Raw genomic sequence first — 17,548 nt, forward strand, 5'->3', positions numbered from 1 at the left:
CTGGATTCTGTTACATATTTCTAAAGAGTTTCTATACATTTTCTAATGACTAATTTTTGTTTTTCAGGCAGATAATTTGAGTAAATTCAAACTTCAAACTCTGTCCCATCTGCAGCAGACAGCAGCTGAGGTCTCTGTTCAGGTTTTCATCCTTAACTGGACTGCTTGGGGCCCATGGCGCAGAAAACTCAGTCAGAGCTTTGCACCCAGTGTCTTTATCCAGAATTTAGGCCTCTGCCTCTGTATCTCTCTCTTTTCTGAGGTTTCTCCCCTCATTTTCTCTTATAGTTGCAGCAAATTCTGTTTTCTGATTTTTCAAGCCCATGAGACTGAACATTTTTATTTGACCTTTATCTATTACTGGATAATACCAGCTGGTGCCTCCCCTCAGGCAAAAAGCTGTGAAAGGAGACTTACCCAATGCCATTTTTTTTCTTCCAAGTGTCAAGTCCCATTTAGTTTCTTCCTGCTTTGGGTGTTCTCCATTGCCTTTATAATTTATCAAGCATTTAGTTATTACTCTATGGAAGGGCTGGCCTTGCAGGATCTACCATGACATTTCTGGAAGCAGAACTTCCTTGTCATTTTTCCTTAGCCTGGCAATCTGCACCCTAAGCCTATTTTGATCCTAACTTATTATTTTTTTTAATTTTCTTTAGTTTCTATCGTTAGCCTAGTATCATTAGCCTAACATGATCTATTTTCTCATCCCTTAGAAACTTTTATACATTCCTACATGGTGGCTCAGATGGTTAAGAATCTGCCTGTGATGCAGGAGACTTGGTCTTCCTGATCTCTAGGTCGGGAAGATCCCCTAGAGAAGGGAATGGCAACCCACTCCAGTATTCTTGCCTAGAGAATACCATGGATAGAGGAGCCTGGAGGGCTACAGTCCTTGGGGTCACAAAGAGTTGGACACGACTGAGCAGCTAATATTTTCACTTTTTCTTCTTGAGGCCAGGAACCTTATATTTTTATTTTGTTTTTCTCCTACAAGCACGAACTGAATCTTTAACCCAGTAACTAGTCTGTTCAATAAATTTTCGAATGAATGAGTCATTCCAATATTAATACTCATGTAAAATGCCTAGAATAATCTGTTGTTATTATCTGAAATCAAAATACTGATCCCTGAATATTCTTCTCACTCCAGACTTTGCTGATTATTCTGTTCATTCATAGACTCAAAGACTCGTGGAAGCTTAGAACTGAAAAATAAAGTTGTATGATAAAAATTCCTTTGTTCTTGTGGATCACTGGGCTTGAGCAGATTCAAGGCTATCTGACTCATTTCTTTGTAACAGTGGTTCTCAACCACGTGGTTCTCAATAGCCCTTCTACAAAGAAGTACTTGATCCAAAATGCCCATAGTGCCCAACGTTGAGAAATCCTGCCTTGCGGGTAGCTCTCTGCCTCTTACTTAACCTTCATTAAGAGCTTTCCTAGTTAATGTGGTCTGTTGTCATAGAAAATTCTCAATTCCAGGTTTTATTTATTTAGTGTCTCCTCTTTATTTGTATTTTACCTGTTTTAAGAAGAAAATTTAAATAGTTAAAATGCACAGGAAAAATAAGTTTTACAGGACAATTCCCCTCATATACATACCCTGTAAAATTACTTGGGAGGGAACTCCTCTTGTGGTCCAGTGGCTAAGACTCCATACTCCCAATGCAGGGGGCTTGGGTTTGAACCCTGGTCAGGGAACTTGATCCCAGATGCCACAGCTAAGAGTTTGAATGGATCCTGCATGTTGCAACTAAGACCTGGTAAAGTCAAATAAATAAAACTTAAAAAATAAATAGATAAATAGTTTGGGAGAAATTTTGAAAATAATTTGGATAGAGCAGTTATAAAGTTAAGAGGGGCCTATCAAATGTCTTAGGAAGAGTAGTTGTATTTCAACCAGTTCTTTTCATTTTGCTAAAGTGTCCCCTGATGATGGTGAAGGCAGAAAAGGGGTTAAACGAGAGCAGCTAACTGATTGTCACCAGTTGGATGGGAGAAGGGAGCCATGTGGAAGCCTTCAGGCTTCCTGCCTCCAAAGCTGCCCTGTCTATCCTCCTGTATCTCTCTGCCTCATTCCCAAGGCTAGAGGTAGACACTGTGGTGAACGCATATCTTAATCTATAGAAGTACATACAGATGATTGAACAGGGTCAAGAACAAAGGCCTGTGGAGGGGTCAGTACATTTTCTCCTCTAGCGAGAGGTATTGGAGCTGTGAGCCACTGTTCAGAGTTGGCTAAAAGAAAGTGCAGACATCTCTGTGTGCAGTTTGGAAGAAAATCCCAGGTGCATAGGCTGCTCTTTCCTGAGTGTGCAGATCATTGCTTTCTTTCCCCTCACTAGCTCTGTCCCCTTCTCTCGGGACAGTCACATGATGATATCTTACCTTGGAAGCCATTTTTAATCCTGAAGTAGTGTTTGCATGCTGAAAGTGGTTCTTTTCTGAATGACGGAAAGCTTCAAGGTCATAATTAAATTTAGCTCCAATTCCTGTGTTACTTAGGTGCTTATGCAATAAATACAAGTGGCTGTCTTGCCATTCTTTCTTAGCAAAGATTAACTGACCATGCAGCACTTTAACTTTCCTGCATGTTTTTGTAGTATATTTTAAATCTTTCTCTAACTAGTCAATAAAATTTAATATTTCTAGCCTTTTCTCAAATCAGAGTTCTGAGATTTTAAAACATGTGTCTTCTTTAAGTTCAGTTCAGTTCAGTTGCTCAGTCGTGTCTGACTCTTTGTGACCCCATGGACTACAGCACGCCAGGCTTCCCATCCATCACCAACTCCCGGAGTTGACTCAAACTCATGTCCATTGAGTCAGTGATGCCATCCAACCTTCTCATCCTCTGGCGTGCCCTTCTCCTCCCACATTCAATCTTTCCCAACATCAGAGTCTTTTCAAATGTCAGTTCTTTGCATCATATGGCCAAAGAACTGGAGTTTCAGCTTCAGCATCAGCCCTTCCAATTAATATTTAGGACTAATTTCCTTTAGAATGGACTGGCTGGATCTCCTTGCAGTCCAAGTGAATCTCAAGAGTCTTCTCCAACACCACAGTTCAAAAGCACCAATTCTTCGGCAGTCAGCTTTCTTTATAGTCCAACTCTCACATCCATACATGACTACTGGAAAAACCATAGCTTTGACTAGACGGACCTTTGTTGACAAAGTAATATCTCTGCTTTTCAATATGCTGTCTAGATTGGTCACAACTTTTCTTCAAAGGAGCAAGCATCTCTTAATTTCATGGCTACATTCACCATCTGCATTGATTTTGGAGCCCCCCAAAATAAAATCTGTCACTGTTTCCATTGTTTCCCCATCTATTTGCCATGAAGTGATGACACCAGATGCCATGATCTTTGTTTTCTGAATGTTGAGTTTCAAGCCAACCTTTTCACTCTCCTCTTTCACTTTCATCAAGAGGCTCTTTAGTTCTTCACTTTCTGCCATAAGGGTGGTGTCATCTGCATATCAGATGTTATTGATATTTCTCCCAGTAATCTTGATTCCAGCTTTTGCTTCATCTGGTCTGGCATTTCTCATGATGTACTCTGCATATAAGTTAAATAAGCAGGGTGACAATATACAGCCTTGATGTACTCCTTTTCCTATTTGGAACCAGTCTGTTGTTCCGTGTCCAGTTCTAACTGTTGCTTCCTGACCTGCATACAGATTTCTCAAGAGGCAGATCAGGTGGTCTGGTATTCCCATCTCTTTCAGAATTTTCCACAGTTTGTTGTGATCCATACAGTCAAAGGCTTTGGCAGAGTCAATAAAGCAGAAGTAGATGTTTTTCTGAAACTCTCTTGCTTTTTTGATGATCCAGCGGATGTTGGCAATTTGATTTCTGGTTCCTCTGCCTTTTCTAAATCCAGCTTGAACATCTGGAAGTTCACAGTTCACACACTGTTGAAGTCTGGCTTGAAGAATTTTAAGCATAACTTTGCTAGCATGTGAGATGAGTGCAATTGTGTGATAGTTTGAGCATTCTTTGGCATTGCCTTTCTTAGGAATTGGAATGAAAACTGACCTTTTCTAGTCCTTTGGCCACTGCTGAGTTTTCCAAATTTGCTGGCATATTGAGTACAGCACTTTCACAGCATCATCTTTTAGGATTTGAAATAGCTCAACTGGAATTCCATCACCTCCACTAGCTTTGTTCGTAGTGATGCTTTCTAAGGCCCACTTAACTTCACATTCCAGGATGTCTGGCTCTAGGTGAGTGATCACACCATCGTGATTATCTGGGTCGTGAAGATCTTTTTTGTACAGTTCTTCTGTGTATTCTTGCCACCTCTTCTTAATAACTTCTGCTTGTGTTAGGTCCATACCATTTCTGTCCTTTATTGTGCCCATCTTTGCATGAAATGTTCCCTTGGTATCTCTAATTTTCTTGAAGAGGTCTCTAGTCTTTCCTATTCTATTGTTTTCTTCTATTTCTTTGCATTAATCACTGAGGAAAGCTTTCTTATCTCTCCTTGCTATTCTTTGGAATTCTGCATTCAAATGGGTATATCTTTCCTTTTCTCCTCTGCCTTTTGCTTCTCTTCTTTTCATAGCTGTTTGTAAGGCCTCCTCAGACAACGGTTTTGCTTTTTTGCATTTCTTTTTCTTGGGGATGGTCTTAATCACTGCTTCCTGTCCAATGTCACGAACCTACGTCCATAGTTCTTCAGGCACTCTATCAGATCGAATCCCCTGAATCTATTTGTCACTTCCTCTGTATAGTCATAAGGGATTTGATTTAGGTCATATCTGAATGGTCTAGTGGTTTTCCCTACTTTCTTCAATTTAAGTGTGAATTTGGCAATAAGGAGTTCATTATCTGAGCCACAGTCAGCTTTTGGTCTTGCTTTTGCTGACTGTATACAGCTTCTCCATCTTTGGCTGCAAAGAATATAATCAATCTGATTTTGGTGTTGACCATCTGGTGATGTCCATGTGTAGAGTCTTCTTTTGTGTTGTTGGAGGAGGGTATTTGCTATGACCAGTGGGTTTTCTTGGCAAAACTCTGTTAGTAGGGCCTTTTAGTAGGGCCTCTTCTTTCAGTAGGGCATAATAAAGCTGTCTATCTGACCTTTCAGATGCGAGAAAGAATTTCTTTGCAAAAAATCCTGAAGTAAAATCTAAACCCCCTGAGTCCATCCAAGTCATGAGTATTTATTAGTGAATATTCAATTCATTGGTGCTAGAACCCATACGTTGATCAACAGTACCTTGAAAGAAGCAATTAGAGTACATACAAAATTGTTCTATATATTCTTAATTATAGGCTTTTTGTATTTATTTCTTTTGTGTTAAATACATCATGAAAACAAAGATAGTAAATGCTTTAAATAGACAAAAGGGATGTAGGGTTAAATTAGAACCTTAAATAATCTTGATTGATTAATTAAGTAGAAAGACAAAAAGAAAATGAATTTTAATTGACATGAATATAGATTCACTAAGCCAAAGAGAACCCATGCAGACACAAGTCAGGATTTTGTGTGAAGATGGCAAAAATACATATGTGGGGTTATGGTTGATGGAAAGTTTGTCAGTGCAGAATGACTGCGTAAAGGTAGCATGATGTTGCAACTACCACTGCTACTAATTAGCTAATGGTCTTTGTATAGTTACTGTCAGCCAGTGCTACTCTAAAGCCCTTCACTTATGACCGCTGACCCAGGACAGGCAAACAGGATTGTAGGACACAGAGCTATTCTTTCCTCCCCCAGGTCAGCCGAACACCAAGCAGTAGCATAGTGGGGACCCAGCCTTCCAGCTCAGGTGCCATGTCCCTCGCAATTCTACCTGCCATGATGTTTTCACCGCAGGTAAAATTCCAGTCTCTATTTGCTGAGCTTTGAGGGGACAAGAGCTATTTCTCAGGATAGGAATAGATGCTCATTCCCTGGTGGATCAGATGGTAAAGAATCTGCCTTCAGTGCAGGAGATGTGGGTTCAATCCCTGGGTCAGGAAGATCCCCTGGAGGAGGAATTGGCAACCCACTCCAGTATTCTTGCCTGGAGAATCCCATGGACAGAGGAGCCTGGCGGGCTACAGTCCATGTGGTCACAAAGAGTCAGACATGACTGAGTGACTAACATTTTCATGTTACAAATAGAATAGTTAGAAGACATTTTTTAATTTGAAGCAAAAACATTTAAGTTTGACTTGTATTCAGAATTGTTTTATTCTGAATTTATTATTTATTGGAGGCCTACACATCTACATAGGAAGAAGTTGCAAAGATTCTGCTTTTGGTAGGAAAATTTAATACCACTTTGATATATAGTTTTCTGGTTTGAATCCATATGTTGACTTTAGAGAACTAGAAATGTATTTTAGTGCATTTAATGACATTATCAAACATCCTTGTTTCTTTGGAACAGATTTCTAAGAACCTTTTAATGCTCTAATACAGGCCCAGGAAGACGATTTTATATTATATTGTCAAGATCATGCATAAAAATAACAAAAATTATTTTCTTGGTTTTTAGATATGTGGTTTTTAATAACAGAGGAGTGGCGGGGGAGAATCTCTTGGTAAGTAAATTTAAAATGACAGCAGCTTAATTTTTAAAGAAATCCAGTTTTATAACAAAAAGATACTCTTTTTGATTTAAGATAACTTATTATGTCAATAATACAAGTTCATTGTGGAAAAATACGGGTAAGGCGATAAAAAGGAAACTTGTAAAACCCATAATTACACAACCAGGGGAGTCTTCTTAGTCTGTGTTCATCCAGATCTTATATTTAAATTTTAAAATGTTACATATTTCTATTTTTTTAAATAAGGCCTTATTTTGTAACTCAACTTTTTATACTTACTGTAGGTTAGCGTCAACAAATATTTATCAACATCATTTTTAATGAAAAACACATTTTCTTTAAAAATTAACTAGTGCCAAAAAAAAATTAACCAACAGAGTAATACTTGATTTACTTAAGAAATTTACTGTTACTGTGAAACAGATTGACTGCATGTTATATGCTTATTTGCATGCCAAAGTTTACATAGAGGAGATATTATTTTAAATCAGTTTTTTCCCCCCTTTTCTAAGCCCTAAGCTTTTGCTAGGATAGAATTTCTTGCATCTCTTGGAAAATCATCACTATCTGGTGTTCTACCCGTGAGTCGGAATGAGAAATATTACACTCACTGAAATTTTCTTGAAGCTTTTCAACTGTTAGTCCTTCACCACTTCAACAGGTCAAAGGCAATTCTATCAGAATAGAAAGAACTATTTTTTTTGAATCATTGATAGAGAATGATATTGACTATCAATAATTAAGTCATGCTGGAAATAAAAATTTACAATCATGTCACTATGTTGGTACATTATGAGAATTTGGGGGGAGAAAAGAGCTCTTGCACTTTGCTTGATAAATCCTGGAGGGGATCAAGATCAACCTGATTGCAAAAGCTAAAGTTATAAAGTGTTTATGGTCTTACTCCAGTTCCTTGTGAAGGTGAAGATTCCACTTTCCTTATTTGGTCCAGCCCTGTAGGAATCTCGTAGGTAGGTTTGTAGGTACTCTAAAAGGAAAGATTTGAATGTGTCACTGGCTCTGGACCAAGCCAGTCATTTCTGAGCAGCTCCTGTCTGCTGTGTGTCCTTCTAGATGCTTCCAGGACACAAAGCTGGGAAAGGCATGGTCTTAGCCTCTCAAGAAAATAACACGCTGAAAAGTAAAGGCCATTTGGTCCCATAAAATGAGAACAAAGGATCTGTTTGTTCAGCAAAGCTGTGTTGTATGCCTATTAAATCAGGTACCTGTACAAGGCCACAGTGAAGAATGCACACATTATTACACACAGCCCTAACCCTTTCTTAGGAAACTTGAGTTGCAAGAGACGGTACATAAGTTGCAAGAGATATATAAAAATATACACAGTACGGTGCTAATTGTGACCACAAAAAGGTGTCTTACGGCTACAGAGATTAGAGGGAAGGAGTAACTAACTCCCGGAGGAGGTGGGAGAACATAACATTGGAGGTGGGTTTGAGCTGGATCTTAAATGTTATGGTATTGAACCAGCAGAGGGGAGAGAGAAGCTTTCTCAGCATAAAGAACGAGATGTTAAAGAGCATGGACAGCAAGTGCTTATTCGTGGAGGGATAACGATGGTGATCATTTTCTCTAATGTTTATTGGGTCCTTCGAATATATCAGTTATGTCTTTTCCTATTGATGTTCAGCAATAGAAACAACCCTGTGATTTATGTGAGGGTAGCCACCATGATCCCCATTTTCTAGATGAAGAAAATGAGGCACAAGCAGGCTAAGAATGTGCCCTCACCAAGAAATTCAGAGCCAGGATTCAGACCAGGTAGGCTGACTGTGTGCTTATGTTCTTGACGTTTGTGCTGTGCTCCTTCTTATTGCTCAAGAAGTGCTAGGAATTCTCCCAGAAACGGAGGGCCAGATTTTGAAGAGTCATGTGTAGAACCCCAAGGAAGAGTCATGTGTAGAACCCCAAGGAACCTAGTGTTGAACCATTAACTCTTTCTAAAGTCTCTTTTATGGACGTATAATTGACATATAAAATAACCTGGTCATGTTTTAGAAAGAAAACTGCAGCAGAAAAGTGATGGAGGGGAAGGAGGCTTGGAGGCTTGGCAATTACTAAAGATCTATTCAGAGTGTGAGGGGCTTCCCTAGTGGCTCAGTGGTAAAGAATCTGCCTGCCAGTGCAGGAGATGCAGGTTTGATCCTTGGGTCAGGAAGATCTCCTGGAGAAGGGAATGGCAACCCACTCCAGTATTCTTGCCTGGGAAATCTCATGGACAGAGGAGCCTGGTGGGCTACAGTCCATGAGGTCACAAAGAGTTGGACACCAAACAACAAACATCAAGAACATAAGCACACAGTCAGCCTACCTGGTCTGAGCAACCAAACAACAACAATCCAGAGTGTGAATGTAGAGGTCGGGGAAGAGAACAGAAATGAGGGGGTTTTCTGGGGCAGAAAGAATAGTATTCATTGTATTGTGGGAAGTGGAGAGGAAGGAGTCAATGTCAGCATGTCTAGTTTTGCTGAATTGTAAAAGGCTAATATGGTGAAGGGTAATATTTGCCGAAATAGGAAATGTAGGAGAATTTACAAGATTTGAGTGTTATCAAAATGACAAGTTCAGTTTTAGATGTTGGGGATGCTTTGATGTCATCCAGGTGAAAATTTCTCGTAAACACTCAGATGTACTAGACTGGCTGTCAGAAGAGACATACAGGCTGGAGAAAGGCATCATGGATTATGGGTATACAGTGGAACCAGGAGGTCAGGAGTGGATGAGAGTGCTTAGGAACCATTGGTCTAGCAAAGGATAGACTCTTAGAACATGAAAAACAGGAAGGAGGAGAAAAAAAGATGAAGAGGAGGAAGCTTGGGAAAACTTCTGCCTGAGCATTTACATTTAATTGGAAATTTACTTTGAAAGAAGGCAGCAACCCAGTAACTTTGAGCCATAAATTTGCACCTACATGCTGTCATGTTCGACTCTGCCTGCCAGGTTCCTCTGTCCCTGGGATTTTCCTGGCAAGAATACTGTAGTGGGTTGCCATTTCCTCCAGGGGATCTGCCCAACCCAGAGATCAAACCTGAGTCTCCTGCATTGCAGACAGATTCTTTACCTCTGAACCACTGGCAAAGCCCCATAAACTTGCATAGATAAAAAAAAAAAATCTCCACAAGAATACTTCAGCAGATTTTACAAAAGGATAATAATTAGATAATTTTTTTTTTTTTACTTCTAAAGAACTCACTGAGTTCTAAGCAGGAGGATAAGAGAAGCTTGGTCTCTGGCGTCTTTTACAGTGCCTTGGTTGAATTCTGATGAACTGATACCCCCAGCAAATATCTGTATCCTAAACGCTAATTTGATCTAACTTTAAAAAGAATAGGATATCAAATGACTTAAATGTAATGACTAAGATCATGGCATCCAGTCCCATTACTTCATGGCAAATAGAAAGGGAAAAAGTGGAAGCAGTGACAGATTTTATTTTCTTGGGTTCCAAAATCACTGTGGATGGTGACTGCAGCCATGAAATTAAAGGATGCTTGCTCCTTGGAAGAAAAGCTATAACAAGCCTAGACGGTGTATTAAAAAGCAGAGATATCACTTTGCTGATGAAGTTCATATAGTCAAAGCTATGGTTTTTCCAGTAATCATGTATGGATGTGAGAGTTGGACCATAAAGAAGGCTAAGCACTGAAGAATTGATGCTTTTGAACTGTGGTGCTGAAGAAGACTCTTGAGAGTCCCTTGGACAGCAAGGAGATAGAACTAGTCAATCCTAAAGGAAATCAACCCTGAATTGGAAAGGCTGATGCTGAAACTGAAGCTCCAATACTTTGGCCACCTGATGAGAAGAGCCGACTTATTGGAAAATACCCTGATGTTGGGACAAATTGAGGGCAAGAGGAGAAGGGGGCAACAAAGGATGAGATGATTGGATGGCATCACTGACTCAATGGACGTGAGTTTGAGCAAATTCTGAGAGATAGTGAAGGACAGGGAAGCCTGGCGTGCTACAGTCTATGGGATCAAAAAGAGTGGGACATGACTTAATGACTGATCAATAACAAAAAATGAAATATAATTTAATATATATTTGTACCCAAATGGATCACAAAAACGAATTGCCAATATTGATTGTTAGAGCTGGCTTTGATATTGAGAGCTCTTGAGAGCCTTTCTTCTTTCTGCCTTAGAGCTATGAACAATGACTGTTTCAGACTAGAGGAACTCTATGAGTATTTATACCTTCCCTGTTCCAGAAATGACTGAATATAGCCCAGACCCAGAGTAAGTAAGACTTTAGGGTAGTCATGATAAAGAACAAGAGATGAATCAGCAAAGATCAAACAGGGAGAGGAACTGACTCGAACTGAAATTAATCCAAGAGAGCTAGCGAAGGTGACATAGAATTTAGGGTAAGCCATTCTCTTAGGGGGGGAAGAAAAGCAAGAGGAAAAGATTTGCTGAAATAAGTTGGTGATATACTTAGAATTTATAGAGGTGGTTATGGCCCCTGCAAAGCAGAATAAGAAAGTAGAAATCTTCCAGCACCATATTGTCCTTATTTTTAATTAGTCTTTGCAAGATTGAGAGAAAGCCAGAAGCCTTGCTTGCTGGGAAATGAGAAGCCTGCGCTTTTCCCTCTCTGGGCCTCTGGGCTGTGGAAGACAGAGAGTCCCAGTCTTAGTAGACTAATCCTCAGATATCCCTGCAGGCATCCTCAAGGTGGACAGTGCCTTTTCTCAATTTTCTGCAGGTTGGTTTTCAAGGTCAGGAATCCAGGAAGCCAAGTTATACACAAACTTCCTCATATTAGTGATTACTTTGGGAACTGTCATGTTCCCAGCTTAGTTTAGGAATGATGATTTACAAAGAACTCAGTGAAACCTGAGTTTGTTAAAGGTTACACTCCCTCTCCTTTTATTTATAGGGTTATGCAGATTTCTATGTCCCTAAACCCAACCAGAAAACCCTCTCAGCCACTTTGGAACATATTCTGGGAGTTTCTCAAAAACTGAAAAATTGAGTTGCTGTATGATCCAGCAATGCTGCTCCTACGTATATATACAAGAAATGAAAATATTTATTCATACAATAACTTGTACACACGTATTTATAGCAGCATTATTCATAGTAACCAGGCTTCCCAGGTGGCACTAGTAGTAAAGGATCCATCTGCCAACGCAAGAGATGTAAGAGATGAGGGTTTGATCCCTGGATCGGGAAGATCTCTTGGAGGAGGAAATGGCAACCCTCTCAGTATTCTTGCGTGGAGAATCCCATGGAGAGAGGCACCTGGTGGGCTACAGTCCATGGGGTCTCAAAGAGTCAGACACGACTAAGCACACACACACACATTCATAATAACCAAAAGATGGAAGGAAACAGACGTCCATCAGCAGACAAATGGATAAATAAAATGTGGTACAGCTAGGTCATGGATTATAATTCAGCATTAAAAAATAAATAAAGTACTGATACATGCCACAATATGAAAGAGACTTGAGAACATTATGCTTAGTGAAAGAGATAAAAGCCAGATAAAAGATCACATACTATATAATTTCATTTATAATTCTAAAATATTCCAAATAGACAAATCTGTAGAGATGGAAAGTAGTTTAGTGGCTGCGTTGGGCTGAGGAAGCGGGAGTGACTGCTAATGGTGGAGGGTTTCTTTGGGGAGTGATGAAAATGTTCTAAAATTTTGATGATAGTTGTACAATTCTAAATATACTTAAAAAATCCACATCTTAAATGGGTGAATTGTATGCTAAGTGAACCACGCCTCATAAAGTTCTTAAAAAGAAAAGGCTTAGGGCTTCCCTGGTGGTCCATTGGTTAAGACTCTGTTTTCCTATTGCAGGGAGCCTGGGTTCCATCCCTGGTCAGGGAACTAGATCCTACATGCTACAGTTAAGACCTGACATGGCCAAATAAACAAATAAAAACAAATAAATATTAAAAAAAGAAAAGAAAAGCCTCCTTCAAGTACTTTCCAGTTCAAGTTAGAGCTGGTTCAATGGGTTCGGGAGAGGGTTAACAGTGGAGCAGAAGCCAGAAAATACTTTTAAATACTTTGAGTGAAAGTCATTCAGTCATGTCTGACTCTTTGCGACCTCATGGACTTCAACCTGCCAGGCTCCTCTGTCCGTGGGGATTTTCCAGGCAAGAATACTGGAGTGGGTTGCCATGCCCTCCTCCAGGAGATCTTCCCAACCCAGGGATCCAACCCAGGTCTCCCGGGTTGCAGGCGGATTCTTTACCGTCTGAAACACCAGGGAAGCCCAGAAAATGCTTTAAAACCATGCTACTCCAAACGTGGTCTCTGGACCAACTTCCAGTTTTCAAACTATCGGACACCATTGCTAACAGGATGAGAGAATGTGAGCCAACTTCAGCTCCAAGCACTCTGCCGAGGTGAGCTGATTTTTTCTTTCTCATAGAAACACTGTCTGGGTGAGAGAAGCAGCGCACTGATTTACATTCTGACATCAGCCCCTTATCTCACCCTGGCCTGGCACTTTAAGTAGCTCTGCTTCAGGGATCCTCTAATCCAAAAAAAAAAAAAAAACCACAAAAAAACCCTCATTTAATAAATGAGGACACCTCTGGAGAAGTGGGCTGACAGGCCTGAGGTCGTAAAGCTGATTAATGGTCTTAGGGCAGGAACTCCGACTGTCCAGTGTCTTAACATTTCAGCTCTGGCTTTTGGTCAAGTCAGGCTGAAAAGCTGGGGGTTGAGATAAAGAAGGTTTTCGAAGAGAGGGATCTTGCCTCAATCTCCAATGCTTTGGATGGTTAATTAAGGACTCAGATCTAGAGAAATATGCTCTTGTTCCCTGCTGAGCTTCTTCCCTGCTGAGCTTTTCCACCTTGGAAGTTAATGGGGTAGGTGGGATTTAGGAAATTCACAAGGGATAAAGGACTTGCTGGAGGAGGAACATACAGTGCATGGCAGGCCAGGGCACAGTTCAGACTCTCACCTTCAGGCACCGCCTTTCCCATACCCAGCCATTGTGTGCCACCCACGTTTGCTCTTTCCTAAATGCTTCCCCAGATAGCCTCTTCTGCTACCTATCACAACAACCCTTGAAGGTCATCAGTCAGGTGTGGATATGAGTGTGTTGAATCCTTTAGAATTTTCTTCTAGTACTGATAGGTGCAGTTCAGTAATATCTTGTAATATCTCAGTATTATCAATGTTATGAGGTGGTATCACTCACTAATATCAACTCTTGGTGGGTGTGCAAAAGATTGTACACTTCTCTATAGTTAAACAGTTTTCAGTGAACTAGAGGGAAGTTGCTATATAACACAGGGCACTCAACCTGCTGCTCTGTGACAATCTGTTGTTCAGTCTTTAAGTAGTGCCCTACTCTTTGCGACCCCATGGACTGCAGCATACCATGGACTGCAGGACTGTGACAACCTAGAGGGGTGGGAAATCCTATGGACAGAGGAACCCGACATGCTGCAGTCCATGGGGCTGCAAGGAGTCAGATACGACTTAGCTACTGAACAACAGCTAAGAGGAGTGGGATGTTGGGGTGGGGTGGGAGGAAGGTTCCAGAGGGAGGGGATGTATGTATACTTATGGCTGATTCATGTTGTTGTACGGCAGAAACCAACACAACATTGTAAAGCAATTATCATCCAATTAAAAATAAGTTTGAAAAAGAATTTTAGGAATGGTATATCTTTAAGGAATAACAGTTATAATTTTAGGAGCAACAATGATGTGATAACCAGCTACCATTTATTGAACGGTTTCTTTGTGCCGTGTTAGTCAGTCGTGTTTGACTCTTTGTGACCCCACGGACTGTAGCTGGCCAGGCTCCTCTGTCCATGGGATTCTCCAGGCAAGAATACTGGAGTGGGTTGCCATTTCCTTCCGGGGTTCTTTCTGATAGAACCCGGGTCTCTTGCATTGCAGGTGAATTCTTGACCATCTGAGCCGCCAGGGGTTTTGCTGTGAGCTGTTTAGCAGTACTTCGTGCGCTGCAGGCAATCCCTGTAGAACTAGACGTTCCTCTTCCCCAGTCACTCTAGGTAGGCTTTGTCATTCTTGTCACTGCAGCCTCCTCCTTTCTTGGCTCAGCTCTCACCCTGGTTCTTTATTCCCTTTGAGCAGTTCCTTCTCAGCCCTGGCTGCACAGTAGGATCCTCTGAAGAACTTCGAAAAATCTCTGATCTCTGAATGCCATCCTCCAAAGATTCTGATTCATTTGACCTGGGGTGGAGTCCCCGGGTCTGTTTTTGTCCTAACGCCCTCTTTCTGTAGGCCTGGCTGAAAATCACTGTGAGGTGGTGCGGAGTCCCAGGTTTCTCAGGATCCTGATCTGAGAACTCCTGTCTGTGTGGCTGATCTGCTCTAAGCCACTAACAAACTGTGCTCATTTATCAGAGTCGCTTTGCAGCATGACTGCGTAAGCATGTGTGATAGCCATCCAGAATGTTGGCAGGAACACGGCATACAGGCTATCTTGGCCTCAGAGTTGGCCAGGATATTTCCTGGGGCCCTTTGTTTTGTGGTTGGTTATTTTAAATAATTAAATTCTCAGGCATATTTGGCTACCTGGTGGTTTTGTATGTCTATCCACGGAGGTGAAATGATTATTCACTGTAGAGCTGGTTTTGCTTAGAGATGCACATACATTTGTTTTCTCTGACTCCTTATTTAACAAACTCAGCTTCCAGAAATAGGGTCACTTTTCCTAAGAATGATTCAGGCAGCTCACTAAGTACTGGACTGGGAGTGGGTTGAGTGAAAAGAAAACAATACAACGACAAAAACGGGGAGAGCAGTTAAGAAGTGTCAACTAAAAAAGATGTGCAACTTGAGAGTTGTGAGTTAAGTTTTATTTGTGGCAAAATGAGGACTGCAGCCCGGGAAGCTGCATCCCAGATAGCTCTGAGAGACTGCTCCAAAGCGGCTAGTGGGGGGAAGTCAATATATAAGGTTTTGGTGAAGGGGGAGTTCAATACCATGAAGCACTCATTTTACAAAAGGTTTTTTGTTAGTCATGAGGATCTGATGTCACCATGAAGGGATTTAGTACTTCTCTAGATATGAGGAGATGCCAGGATTGAGATCATAAAAATCTGTTCCTAAAAACATACAACTATCTAAAGTCCACCAGATTCCCTGGAGCCCAGCATGCCTCACTCCCCTGCCGTCCCTCAGGGGTTGTTGCAGGTCAACAGCTATAGCAGCATGGGGCTCAGTCTCCGGAGAGGCAGCGGGCAAATGCCTTTGTTGTTCAGTCGCTGGCAATGCTCTTGGTAAGTGCCAATTTGTAGTTGACAGAAGCATAGTTAGTCCTATTATAAATGGATTATCCCTTTTGGGGTAGCCTACATCCGCACAAGATTTCACAGAGTTTATTTAAGCATCATCATATCAAAGTACAGACCTTTAAATGCTAGTAAGAAGACTGTAAAATGAAGTATCTTAAGCTCTTGATGTTTACCAAGACATTAGAGTAAATGTGAAATGTAAGTGATTTTAAAAAAGATATTTGTGTACCTTTTCCAGTTTTATTTTTTTCTGGGCAGAAAACTGAACTCTTTTTATGAGCTGGCCTGGTTCAGTGTAGGATATGCGGCAGGCATTGAAAGGTCCCGGGTTATGGCTTTTTCTTCAGATTAACAAATTAATCTGCTCCCAGAATAGCTAGGGAGAGTCAGGCTATCCGATTAACAGGGTGAATTTTAATTTTTTCTATACTCCCCACATTTTTTAAAGGAAATTTGCATTTTATAAAACAAATGACTTCTAAATCAGGACAAGAAAATTCTCTTTCGGGATAAGGAGAAATCACTGTGTCTACTTTTTGGAAGTTATGAGTAAATTAGATATCATTCATAGATAAATATAAAATATATGCTTTATTCTTTTCTGATCTATTATGTATAAATAATTTATAGTTAATTTTACTACATTATTCTCATCAAAGCTTTTTTTAAAAACTAACTTCTGACAGTCATGTACACACTGCTTTATTTAAAATGGGTAACTAACAAAATCCTATTGTATAGCATATGGAACTCTGCTCAGTGTTATGTGCCGGCATGGATGGGAGGGGGTTTGAAGGAGAATGGGTACCTGTTTACGTATGGCTGAGTCCCTTCCCTGTTCACCCGAAACTATCACAACATTGTTAATCGGCTATATCCCAATATGAAATGTTTTGGTGTTAAAAAAAAAAAAGAAAATTAACTCTAATAGCCATTTAAGAAATTACTATTGTTTCTGATAATAGTTGCAGTTGAACAATATGAATAATCTTGGTTTGTAATTATCATCAAATTATTCTAACTTGTAAAAATACTTATGTCCAATGTCTGCTTGAAGGTTATCTCTCCTTTAGATTTTTCTGCATTTTTGAAGAATACCTTTCTCATTCTCTTTTTCCTATAAAAGGAGTTCATCACTCAATTGAATCCTGCCAGGTCATTCTTCCTTCCTTTAGTGATTAGATGTGGCTTACTTTACCTCTGTTCTGGAAGCATGAAATAAGGCAAGGATTACTGCAATATGATAGTTGTTAGTAATAATATTAATAGTAGCCCCTAGCAACTGGGGCTTCCCTGGTGGCTCAGATGGTAAAGAGCCTGCCTGTAATGCAGGAGACCTGGGTTCAATCCCTGGGTTGGGAAGAAGAGAATTAACTAACATGCTTTATCTAAAACGATGTTACTATCATTTATTAACACATATATGTGTAATCTAGAAAGATGTTACTGATGAACCTGTTTGCAGGGCAGTGAAAGAGACAGAGACAGAAAGAGCTGACTTGCAGACATGGCGGAGAAAGGAGAGTGAGGCAGATTGAGAGAGTAGCACTGAAACATGAACATCATCATAGTAAAATAGATAGCCTGTGGAAATTTGCTGCGTGAAGCTTGGGGCTCAAATCCGATGCTCTGTGACCACCTAAAGGGTTGGTATGGGGTAGGAGGTGGGAGGGAGGTTCAAAAGGGAGGGGACATGTGTATATTCATGTTGATGTATGGCAGA

At 40.5% G+C, this 17,548-nt stretch overlaps 1 protein-coding gene and 1 long non-coding RNA gene across 2 annotated transcripts in view; one reads left to right on the forward strand and one right to left on the reverse strand.

Annotated features, from left to right (window-relative positions):
• The window catches only part of ABHD3 (abhydrolase domain containing 3, phospholipase), a 49,848-nt gene that overhangs the window by 11,641 nt on the left and 20,659 nt on the right, over nt 1–17,548 (forward strand). Inside the window, exon 4 of the mRNA XM_005898883.2 lies at nt 6,498–6,543. Coding sequence (XP_005898945.1) covers nt 6,498–6,543 — 46 coding nt within the window. The remainder of the gene's footprint in view (nt 1–6,497; nt 6,544–17,548) is intronic.
• The window catches only part of LOC138985379 (uncharacterized), a 34,650-nt gene that overhangs the window by 6,836 nt on the left and 10,266 nt on the right, over nt 1–17,548 (reverse strand). The window contains exon 2 of the long non-coding RNA XR_011462442.1: nt 1,606–1,763. This is a non-coding gene — a long non-coding RNA (uncharacterized lncRNA). The remainder of the gene's footprint in view (nt 1–1,605; nt 1,764–17,548) is intronic.

The sequence above is a fragment of the Bos mutus genome, chromosome 24, assembly GCF_027580195.1.
Source record: "Bos mutus isolate GX-2022 chromosome 24, NWIPB_WYAK_1.1, whole genome shotgun sequence".
NCBI lineage: Eukaryota > Metazoa > Chordata > Mammalia > Artiodactyla > Bovidae > Bos > Bos mutus.